The sequence below is a fragment of the Pseudonaja textilis genome, chromosome Z (assembly GCF_049901715.1).
Source record: "Pseudonaja textilis isolate UNSWEBS1 chromosome Z, rPseTex1.2, whole genome shotgun sequence".
Classification (NCBI taxonomy): Eukaryota; Metazoa; Chordata; class Lepidosauria; order Squamata; family Elapidae; genus Pseudonaja; species Pseudonaja textilis.
In genome coordinates this window covers 89,842,277-89,854,956 of record NC_142008.1, presented here as the reverse complement: position 1 = coordinate 89,854,956, position 12,680 = coordinate 89,842,277, and the positions used below count along the sequence as shown (strand labels likewise).

At 34.9% G+C, this 12,680-nt stretch overlaps 1 protein-coding gene across 1 annotated transcript in view; it reads left to right on the top strand.

Moving 5' to 3' along the window:
- Positions 1-4,111: 4,111 nt before the first annotated feature.
- The window catches only part of SLC4A1 (solute carrier family 4 member 1 (Diego blood group)), a 49,626-nt gene continuing 41,057 nt past the window's right edge, over positions 4,112-12,680 (top strand). The window contains exons 1-2 of the mRNA XM_087917522.1: positions 4,112-4,212; positions 4,380-4,476. Coding sequence (XP_087773648.1) covers positions 4,201-4,212; positions 4,380-4,476 — 109 coding nt within the window. The 5' untranslated portion in view covers positions 4,112-4,200. The remainder of the gene's footprint in view (positions 4,213-4,379; positions 4,477-12,680) is intronic.

Genomic DNA, 12,680 nt, shown 5'->3' with positions numbered 1-12,680 from the left:
AAATATATACTGGGTGAAGATGGTTAGAATTCTAATACAAAATTCTAAGTTCTAAAACAAAATTACAGGAGATATGAAGGAACACCTCTGATCTAGTTTTATCATTAACTATTTGATCTGTATCTTGAAATATTTGTGCTTTGAATGCCTGATAGCTGTAGAGGTTTCCTAGAGATTTTTAAATTTTGAAACAAAATGAATCTACTTTGTGCTAATTCATATTAGTTTGGATTTGTTGCTATGCTTTTCTTCTCTTTTAACATTTTGTTCTTTTAAAGGAATCATCCCTATCTTGTAGCATAAAACCCATGCCTAGAACTTGGTTTATATAATGCTTAAGGCATAGGTTTTATCTTTCTGGTTGATACAATGAAGGTGAGAAAAATTTCCAACCATGAATAGGAAAAATACACTCTGTAGTTAAATTATATTTTATGGAACGTTGGAGATAGCTGGGAAATATTACGAGATTATATAAAGCAGTCTCTTCTGTAAAATATTTTAATAAAATATCAAAAAAATGAGTTTCTGGAGAAAATAAAGGGTCCATGAAATCTGAAAATGTGTCTGTAGACAATAATTTCTTCGATATTTCTTAGAAGTTGATAAGTTGTTCAAGATGACTTATTTTCTCCTGTCTCTCAAAAGCAATATATATATTGCTTTTGACTGGACAGGGAACAATCAATTGAAGTTTTAATGGTTAAAGGCTATTGATCCATCTATCTTCCATGAATTTGCCAACCTTTCTAAACTCATATAACCACCTGCCAATATCACATCTTGTGACAAAGAATTCTAGAAGCCAGAAAGAATACCATATAGGAAGACATTAATTATTTTAATTCATCCAAATCTATGACTTGTTAGGTTAATTTGGGTATTTCAAAGTCTAATGTCTTCAAATAGATCATAAATCTCTATTCTCTGCTATTTGAATTGTGTTTTTTATACTTTTGGGAATATTATTTCTCAGATGACAGGACTGGAATTGTTCAGTACTTTCTGTTGCATTTAATTATTTGATTATGTTCAAATATTAATGTCTATTAATTAGTTTTATGTTATAAACATTCTTACTTCTTTATATTTCTTCATATAATTGATGACAGAGATAGTGACAAGTTTTTTACAGATGTCCCAAAGATGTTCTTAATTGCTCTATGAATTAATTGATTGATTAGATTGCAAGAATGGTGCAAAGATAATGAAGCTAAAAATTATATTTCAATTGTGGTACTTTATGGAATAAGAGAGTGAAGTATTTGATCAGGTGAAGGGCTTCTCTTTCACTGGATATATTCAAGCAGAGGCTAGACAGATATTTATCCAGGATGCTTTAATTTTGATTCCTATGTCGAGTTAGGTTTGATGGCATGAATGGCCTCTTTGGGCTCTATATTTATATAATTGTAACTGGATTTTGCACTATAAGATGAACTAGCCATCAGCTTGTACAGATATTATTTGACTGCTTAAATTACAAATTCAGCAATCAACATGGGATCTCAAATTAGAAAGTCTGTAGAGTTATTTAATTCACAGTGCTAATTTGCACATCATACTAAGACATAGATTTTAATCACATCTCAGTTTGTTGAATAAGCCATAGTTGATTGGGTTCTCTTACCACACCGAGGCATAAACTTGGTCTATGAATTTCAAAAGTTGGATTCAGCCAACATATCAAATGGCCACAGTTGCTGAGAGGAAGGTATTTGTGGCTTAACCCATCCAACGCCTTCTCTAAAGCATTTCCAAATCTCCACCAAATTCAGCCTTTTGGTTGCATATAGACAATAAAAGGGGTTCTCCCTATCAGAAAAAGTTGAGACATTGCTGCCAATTTCTTACAGTTTAATGACGACCAGCCCAACTTGCACATCAAAGAAAGATAATATTTATCAGTAGTGCAATGCCACAAAACTCCATTCATTTCGCCTGGACTCACTGACTTGTTTATAATTTCAAGTCAGCGATTATTTAAAAATCAAAAATTGCTGAATGGAACATGTTATACAACTCTGCATATAGAGCTTTCTTCCCTCTGTTCTTAAGGAAAATGAGAATTTAAATTACGGAAGAAAGACTCAAAGACATCATAAATGCAGTGATCAAGTTCATAAGAAGTTTTTAATCAAAAGTTCTCCGTTAGTAAAAGGATTTTAGGGAAGGGAGAAGAAAAATGCATTTTCTGTTTCCACATCTTCCCCTCTTAGGAAGCTTGTCCTATTAGATGATGCTGACTTTTGAGGGGATAGGGGAAGATACTGAGCGTATAGTTTGATGAGCTTCTATGGGCAGAACTTGATAGATAATCAGGAATAGTAGACAAATTAAACTTAACTTTCAAACTTAACATCGCTACCAGATGTATGGGGAATGTACATTGTTTCCTGTGCATAAAATGAATGCAATTGTACTTACAAAAATGAATTGAAAGGAGTTTATCAAGTGCTATGTTATAGAAGGACAACCCCCTCCACCCCCAAGAATAGTTTAGCTGTTTGATCAAGAGGGGGAAAGTAAATTAACCGAGAATGTGGGTGACACTGGAAAGAGAATGGGGCATAGCTAAGACATGTCTCCTGATTAAATCTATTATAAGGCAATTGTGTGAGTCTGCTAAGCACCACACCCGATTTTCAACGGTTCTTACTACAGTGCCCCCTGGTGTTGCAAAAAGGATATTGAAAAGAGGTCATTGCTCCAGTGTTTTGTTTCTAACAGCAAAGTTAGAAAGAAAATTCAAAATTATTGGAATTTCATGTTACAAACACAGTCTTTCAACTCTAGGCACTGGAGAAATTAACATTTCTCAGCTAGGAGTTATAAGAAATGCATTTAAAATAAAAGTATAGGTGTCATAATGTCTTCTAAATTCCCCTCTTTTCTCTGCTATTTATACACAACTGAACAATTTTTCCTAAGAAAAAGTCTGAAAGAAAAAAAACACACCTAAATTCTATTTTGTCTAAATATAAAATAATAAATTGAATACAGTTACAATGATTATTTGGCATTTATTTTATTCTACCCACCTTCTGCTACATTTACAATTACAACTTTTGGAGAGGCTCTGGGGCATTATTTCTCTCTTTCTTTCCTCCACCCCCACACCACCCCCCCGTGCATCTACCTGCCTGTCTATTTCTGCGTATATGTGTCCATTTTATTATTGTAATCAAATTCCAGTTCTTGGTGATCAGATCCAAGGGCAGAACATACCAAAGATGCTGATATGTATGGTTGTCACAAAGTTGCTTAATAGGTAGATAAGTATCCCTTCATATGTTGCTTCAAAGCAATTTAACACACTGAATATCATCCATATGTATGGATTGTATTTTTTCTTAAAATTATAATATGCAATTGTTACAAAAGAAAAAAAACCACCAAAGCACAGATATAGAATATTTTAAATAATAATAAGAAAGGAGCATCTACTGGTGGTCCATCTTTTGTCACGAAATAATCATAGCCAGTACCTGCATATCAGGAATTAAAGGACAATATTTTAATCTCAGAACACTAATTCTATTCTCTTGAGCAAGTGATATATTGTAGCCCACAAGGACTATATTATAGAAGCTAAAATGTTAAATAAAAACTTTATTTACAGCTTAGACTTACAAATATCCATGTCTGAATGTAATGAGAGAAGCTGTTGCAAATCAATTTTACTATAAAAATTTGTCTAGCTGAGAGAACAGCCGAGAAAATACTGGAATGCAATGGGCTGATAATGCTGTTATCTGGATCTACTGTAAAAAAAAATAATGAATGAATAGTAGCAGTTGACAAGAAGAGGGCCCATCTAGAAGCAACCAGAAATTGAATTAAAATAGTTTACAGTTGGTTATATTCATTGCAGGACATACAAACAATAATAACATGCAATGATCCCCATAGGAGTCACAAGGCACTGCTGCTGAAGTGGCTCTGGTTTTCTGTCTCTGTTTAGTTCCACAAGATACCCCAATAAGTCAGTTTTATGTGGTCTGACACAAAAAGCATCGCAGGCAATCTGCCCTAAGACTTCCTTGAAGGTAGAGTTGTGTTCATGTCTCTAACTTCTTAATTTATCTTCATTCTTCTGTATTTCAAACTGAAACAGCCAATCAGGGAATGTTACCTCCAGGCTGAGCATTAGGAAGAGAACAAGAAGGACACAGCAGAGGGACCGGAAGCCAAGAGGGAATGGCATTTCAGGTGAGAGAGAAAATAGGTTACTTCTTACTTGCATATGAGTCACAAAAATAAGCCTTGAATTGGGAGGAAACTGCTGTTTAATCAGCATCAAAGTTTGATGAGTTGCTTAATACACTAATATTAATATGTGTTTTTAATAAGCATTTTTAATATTTTCCCTCTCAAAGGAGGACTATGAATCTGGGATTAAGGAGAAACTTGATTTGGAGGCGTATGGAGACTCTTCATTGAAGCAGTCTAACATGTCACTTGCAAGTGAAGACAGTGAGTAATTGAAATCAATTGAAGAAAAAAATGCAGAAATCTTTCAGGACAAACTTGTCATATACTATTGGGCTCTAAGATGTTGCAGGAATTTTGGAAGGATTTAGGATTCTACTTTGTACTTCAGATTATGTTCAACCTAGTTGCTATTTAGACATTAGATCATAAATTGATCCCTGTTTAAAAGGAATATTCATATTGGCTAAGCCACATATCCAAACATTTGAGAAAGTGCCCACTGCTCCAGCAAACAAGAGTCCCGTGGTAGGTGTGTCAGTTGTCATTTTCTTCAAATCATTTTTTATAAAAAGAGATTCTCAAAGAGAGTAATGCCACACAAAGGAAAAATGTACCTAAGGCCAACTAACACATTGGGAGACATTCTCTTCCAAAGGTTCTCTGATTGCAGTTGTCGGTCAGATAAGGTATCTTAGTTAAAGGTTTTTAAAAGAAGCTTCTGCATAATAACTTCAGACTGTGAGAAAATGAGTTTTTTTTTTTTTTGTGATATACCAAGAAGCCAAAAGTCTCTTAGGTAATTTTATATGGCAGATTGGATCATAGCTAACCATACTTAAGAAATTAATGGATTTTAAATTAGTCATGACTAATATAAATTTCATTGGGTGCAGTTTAGTATGACAATATTTGGGTCCTTCCCTAATCAATCTAATATACTGAATTGCCCCTTTCCATTCCTCCAGTAATGTGCATAAATGTTCCATAGTCCTTTACTTAAAATTTATGTACTCACTCTGTGTTTAAAGGCCTTTCAGATCAATCTCTGGAATGTGGGATTGGATCGACGCCCCACAGACCTATCATGATGATATTTGGAAAAAGGTGAAAAAAGTGACATCTGGGTAGGACTGTGGTTGAATTAGTTATTTACTCAGTTTTGCCTCTAAAAGATAGTATTCTAAATGTGCTACTGGCTCTGGAAGGTTGGCATTACTTGGCATTCTTTCTTTGATTGTCTTGGCTCTTTCTTGACAATAACTAAGACTAAAAACCTGCCTGTAAACTCCATATGATGAAGGGCGACATCTTTACATCTCCAAAAAGCAACCAGAGGACTTTTATCACATTATTATATTATTTTTAAAATAAATTGGTGGCTTACAAAAATGTTGTAAAAACAAAAGAACATATCTATACATCCACTTCATTGGCCTCACCCAATGCAAGCAACCAGAATGCCTATACGTTTATTCTCATGCATACTTTTTCCATTCATTAACAGTTGAAAGGAAAATTGCACATTGTGCTAGATTTCTTGAAAGCAGAAATTGTTTGACTCCCATATCATAGTCCAAATCTGGATTGGAGCCTTTAACTCTTTTTTGGAAAAAAAATGCACTTAACAAGTGTGGTATTGATAAATTATCAATCTATTCATATTTTTTGTACTATTATTTTTTATTGTGCAATATCCATTATTATGTATAACATTTCCATATCCACAATCTATCCATATTTCTGAGTGTTCCCTTAAGTGAAAAATTCCTACTAGTAAAGAACTATCCCAACAGGGAAGGAATGAGCAAAAATATTTCTCTGGTATCTGTTGTCATAAAGGGAGATTGTTTTGCTTTGTATGATTTTTTTTTCAGATATGGGAGCATATCTACAATGCCTACAAATAAAAACAAAATGAAAGACTCTAACAACAACATAGCTTTGCTATAATAATTTTCAACATGAAAAAAATATAAGATTTGTTTATTTGAATTGGCAGGAAGCATATATAGACAAAATCTTGTATGTTGGCTAGTATTTGGGGCTGGCAATGAAATAGAAACAGCAGCCACTGTGAACTCAATCAATACTTGCACACTCTTTACACTGTACTTTAGAGCAAGGAAATAAATAACACATGTGTTCCTATTTAAGGGACAAGAAGAGGCTGGAGCACTGTAGATATGCATTAACTGGGATGGAAGAAAGAAGTTGTTTGACACACTGACTCCAAAAAGCCAAAAAAGCAATTTTTTGGTATTCATTAAGAACAAACTGTAAATCACTTTGGTGGAAGTGGATAAAGGCACCAGGCTGGGAATAGGGAGACCATGAGTTTTAGTTTCACATTAGGCACAAAGCCAACTAGATAAGCTTGAGAATGATAAACCTCTTCTAAACACCTTATCAAGGAATTTGCAGATACTTGTCCAGGCAGTCACCAGGAATCTACTTCCAAGGCATATACAAGAATATTTTGTATTTCATTAGAGAAGGGAAGCTAAATTTCCCTTAGAAAAATTGGCTGCTGCATTTCAATGTTATTCAATGGTAACATTTGGAACCAAATCTGGACATCAGCAATTTGTGGCAATATTATTTTAAATTTAGCTATAGATCAAAAAAAAAAATGCAACCTGGCACATTTTGCATAAAGATGATTACATTTGCTGTCTTTATTTTCATTCCATCTCAACTTAGTTGCACATAAAATTGGGTTTGGGAATGTAGCTGTGGATATAAGATTCAGCATAGAAGAGGGATGTGCTTAAAATGTAATGGCTATTGAACTTTCAGTTTTCCATGCTGAAAGTGACATAGTGCTTCTACCAATGATCAAGAAAAGAAAACTGTAACCATCTTTGAGAAGCAAAGCAGCTGAAAACATCCTATGTAATATTAATTAACAAAGAGGAACTCTGCATACAAGTCTCTAGCACAAATCTGTTGTTGCCCATGTATATTGAACTTTAATTCCCATTGTCCCCAGCTAGCATAATAAAAGAATCTGTAGTTCACCACATCTGGGGAAGGAGCTACTGTATTAGATTGAAGATGCTGTAATCCTTATGGCTATACATGGTGACCAGATTCAGTCTCTAAATTGGACTAGGAAAACTTCCCTTGGTGTCAAAGATACCACCTATGTTCTGTATATCTTTCATCCTTTTTCCCAAGGGCACTACAAAATGGTAATTTTGCAGTAATACTAAACCAAATTATTTTGCTATCTAAAGTGAATTACTGGATGGTACCTTCAGTCTATCATATATAAAGGTATGTTCTGTTTAGGCTTGATTCCTTTCCCAAGGGAGTTACAAGTATAGCAGTTTTATCTGTCTTTCATACAGCAGCAGTCTATCTTCCAGGGCAGTAACAGGACCAAGTTTAGTTTAATGTAATTTAGTTTAGTTTAGTTTATTGTCATTGCACTTTGCACCATGAAATTAAACGCCATCTTCAGAGTACATTATAACTATAAAAATAAAACACAAACACACATCCTTCACATTCTATAAAATTGAATTGAAAACCTGCTTTGCATTAATAGTGCCCTCTACAGTAGAATTCAAGGCAGGATACGTGGTGCAGAAAGTTCAATTTTCCAAGTCCTGGCACTTACTATCTGAGATAGTTTTTTTGCTTTGCATAATGGAGGTGGGGGGGAATATTTATAGAAAAGTTACCAACAAACTTTGAATGCTATAATCATGCCTACAGTGATTTTACCTGGGGGAGGGGTTCTGCCTCTGTCCCATGGATGGCTTAACTATTGAGAATCTCACCAACCCCACCATTTATAAATTGTCATATAGTTGCAACAGCACATCTAGGGCTTAACTCTAGAGAGCAGATCCAAGAATGTTGGGGCCTGGGAACTAGACCGACAGATAAGCTAGAAGCAACTAACAAGAAAAGTAGAAATCTCATTTTATTTGGCAAAATAAGCCTTCTCGTTTCTTTCTCATTTCTGCATTTTCAGTTCACCAGATGAACATTTGCCAGCATATCTGTACATCGTTCAGTCAGTACTTCTGGCCTGGTCACCAGGGAATCTATCACCTGAGTAAAAGAAGGAGGGTGGAGAGGGTATCCATGGGGAAAGCAGGATCCTATCAGAGGCATGTGGACGCAAGTGAGTGTGTGCAGTGGCATCTTCAGTGGCCTGGCAGAGGCTCAGCTGCAAACCAGGAATTTCCCTTCTGAAACTTTCTTCCACCACAAGTTCACTCACTAGGCAGCTTTAGACAATTCATTCTTAGACTGAATTTCCCACCTGCAACATCAGAAAGAAAAAAAAAATCTTTATCTTCTTAACAAAGTGGATTATTGTAACATTACATCAAAATAATATATGTGCGGTGCTTTGAAGGCATTAAAAGTTGCACTGAAATTATTAGAATGACTGAAATTATCAGAGCATTATCTTCACAAATCAACTGTACATGTCACATACTAGTTAATTAGTGCAGAACACTATTTAGCAAATAACTGAGCTTTTAAAAAAGATCATAAATCCCTCTCTGTATGTATTGTACAAATCATACAAAAGGAAGATCAACAATTACCTTCTGAGATTTCAATAGGCACCACAACTCATTTTTCAAAGCTATAATTGCTGCTACAGTATAAAATGATAAAGGATTAAGCAGTGGTAGTCAGCCTGGTCCCTACCACCCCACTAGTAAGTGTTCCAGCTTTCATGGTGAGCGGTAGGGTTTTTGTCCCCTACTTTATAAATCACCATTACTGTGGAACCGGTGGGCGGTTAGAGAAAACTTTACTACTAACAGAGATACAAAGTGGGAAGTAGGTATAAAAAGGTTAACTACCCCTGCCCTAATGTATTAAAGTAACTATGGAGGGATCAATTTTATAGAGGAAAAACACTAGAAAGTTTGATTTTCTAAATCAAGATCATGTGTAATTTTGGGTTTCTAACTCAAGGAAGATTATATACAATCATCAATCAAAAATTACATAATACTTTCTAGCTAATTAGAAAGATAGATTAGTAGCACGGATGTCCTTGTGTTGGGTGAATTGGCTGTGGCCAGTAGAAATTGGCCCTTCCCTGTTGACAGTAACCGTCTGAGGGAAAGTCATTGAGTCATTTGCCCCCTTATCAGACAATCTGTTCCCCACAAGGACATTGGATTTCAGCTGTTCCTTGAACATTCCACTATTGATGATAAATACAAGTTATGTTTGAAGTGAAGACAAACCCTATTGAGTTTAAGTTGTTTCTGTTTATAGCCAGTTAAAAGCAGATTCTTTCATTATTGGTGATTCATGATCAAGTGACAGTAAGAAACATGAAGGCTACTTCACAATTGCCTACCTAGAACTTAATTTCAGTACAGAAGGTCAGGTGAATCACCCACCAAGTAATGGTATCAGAACATGGTGCTTGACAGAGCTACATTATTAGCCAACACAACAAAACCAATTTTGCCCTCAAAGAGGCTATAGACTAACAGTCATCCTATCAACCATATTTTCCTTCCCTTGACAATGGAGGTCAATGGAAGGAAAACATGGTTGATGGGATGACTGTATTTCAGTTATAATTCTCCTGCAATTCTGCCTCTTTTATGGAGTAGAAGTATCAAGTATAATTTAACAACTTAACTTCTTTTATGGACATCCATTTGTCTGGAATGGAACAGGGCCTCTTGCTTCAGCAGAGAGTTGGAGTAGAAGGTTTCCAAGGTCCCTTCCAACTCTGTAATTCTATATTGTCCTTAATGTAATCTACTTGAAATTCATAGAACAGGTGGCATACAAATGCAAGTATGGGACTGATTTTGAATAATCTTGTTTTGAACTTGAGCTGTGATTTCTAGCCACTTAATGTCTTGTCCCCTCACCCAGAAAAGAACCAAACGCCTTATATTTACTGTCAGCAAACGTAAAGTGGTTATGAATTTATTATGAACACAAGAACCACTTGTGACAAGAACATAAGGGTGGAGTCAGAGTGTCTTGTGCAGTTGCCAAAGAGGGGATTTATAGAGCCAAAACTTCACATGTTTTTTTCCCTCCTTCTTGAATGTCGGACTGTGGAAGTTGTTTTCAAGGTAAGGTTGGTAAAGCAGGCTGAAATCAGAATAAAAAGAAAACAAAAATGCAGTATAATATATCTGCAAAATTGTAGCCATATATGAGGGTTAGCTGAAGTATTTTGGCGAGAACAATAGGAAAGATTTCTGTAGGTTTTTAATTTAATTTTTTTTTTTAAGTATGAATGGGTATGAATACATATTTAACTTAGAAATGCAAGTTTCTCTTCCACCCCGGGGAACTATTCCATTTCATCCTTAGGGTTTCTCCATAGTTAATACAGAAGGAAATATATTCTTCTTAATTGTTGGAAGTGTTTTTTTAATTTGAATGTCACCCAGAACACTATTGTTATTTTGAATTATAAATGGAGAGAGAGAAATTGAATCAAATTAAAACAATAGAATAGAATAGAATAGAATAGAATAGAATAGAATAGAATAGAATAGAATAGAACAGTTCAGTTCTCACAAAAAAGTTTTCACAAACATCCCATTACAAAGAAGGTATTTTTTTTCCTTAGAATTGTAGGGTATAATAAGTAGGTACTATCAGTTCATAATATTGTGGGATATGATGGTTGGTGAGGAAAGCAAATATTTCCTTGTATGACAAATATAAATATAGATCTTGTAAAGGAAAGGAAAGATTCTTCTTGCTGGTATTTTTCTCCCTTGTAACAAAATAGATTGGCTTGTTTTACATGAGCCCTTTTATTTGCTACAGAGCAGCATTTTAGTGGTGCCTTTGATTGTTTGTAAATATGAGAGCCTATATGATAGCCTTGATGTCATGATAAAAAATACAGGGATGATTTAAAAAATTGTTCCAACTTGGGTAAAATAACTTTGGACACTTTCAGAGATAGCCTTTCAAACATTATTAGACAGTTATGATAAACCCTAGACTCCATTTCTCGTGGAAAGGGGGGGAAGGGTCTGTCTTTCCTCTCCACCATGAAATCCTCAACTCAATCCTTTTTTTTACCTGAATTTGAAAGTAAGGCCAATTGCATGATCTTGATCTCAGGCACACACTATTTATTCCCTTTCCATTGTTTTGCTTTATAGTTCCCAAATTGGCTGAATATGTGTGTGGACATATGTCACCCCTTGTTCCGGATTTGCTTCAGCAGTGAATAGAAGTGGAAAGGCAGACTTTTAAGAATGTTCTTCCTGAATCACTCAAAATGATATCATAACTAGCTTTCTATGGATGACCAAAAAACTGGGGTACCTCAAGGAGGACAGGAAGAAGACTGGATATCCCTTTTACTTGACCTCCATAGCTCACTTTTTTACAATCTATTGCCACCACAAATTGTTTGGAATATAGTCCCCTAAATTTCCCATCAGCTTCGTGGTGTTTGGTCCTACCAAAGTTGGAGAAGGCTAGTAGGTTGCTTGCATGACTTCATATTTTTAAATAACTGCAATTGAATAAGTGGCAAAATATTCAGAATAGCTATCCTAATTTTTAATGTGTGTAAGGGGATGGCAATGGCAGGAAGTATTAGATGCACCTTTTTATCACAAAGATGCACTGAAAATAGAGTCTTCCCTTGGAGATATAAATTGTGTGGCATGTCTTAGAAATTTAGTCACTTGCTCAAGCTACAAATAAACAAACTGGAATGTAATTTTCTGGTTAAAAGAGAAATCTAGAATCACAACTTGAGAATTCCCTAGGTTTCTGGACAAATGAGTATTATTATGATTATTAAATTATATTTTACATAAGCAAGAATTTTTATCTAAATCATTTTGTAAGATTAACACTCTCTTTCCAACTGTATTCCTATTTTGGCATAAGTAGTTAGAAATATAGCTTTGAAGTTGTTTGCCATATTTTTTTATTTTGCTCCAAAATTCGTATCAAAGTTCAATCAATGAATGGAATGAAGAAGTAAAGTTTGTACTAATTATTTCATATTGGAAATTTCAATATTTTTTTATTTGATTTCTAGAGCCACCCATTTCAGTAAGTGATTTGTTCATTAACTCAATATTTCATTAACTACATCTATAACTGGAGAACATTTCCTCCAAATTCCACAAAAACAACTTTCTATTGTTTTTGCACTACTCTCATATTAAGAATAAGAAAACGGAGGTCACTGTAAATTGACTAGAAAAAGAACACTCAACTCTAGTGTGAAAAGAACAAAGTTTGCTTTGCTTAATGATAGGGCCGCCACCCAAACATTATTGCCCCCCAAAGGAAGGCAATGGTATTTTCTCTTCATTCACACAGTGCGTGGGATTTTGCCACATAAATAATCTGCGCTGGTTTGTAAGATGAACTGTAATGTATTTTTTTTTTCTACCTGAGTCCTATTGACAGACATAAGGATAGGTTCATACACAATAGACCATCCATGTGTTAATCCATTTTCTGGGGTC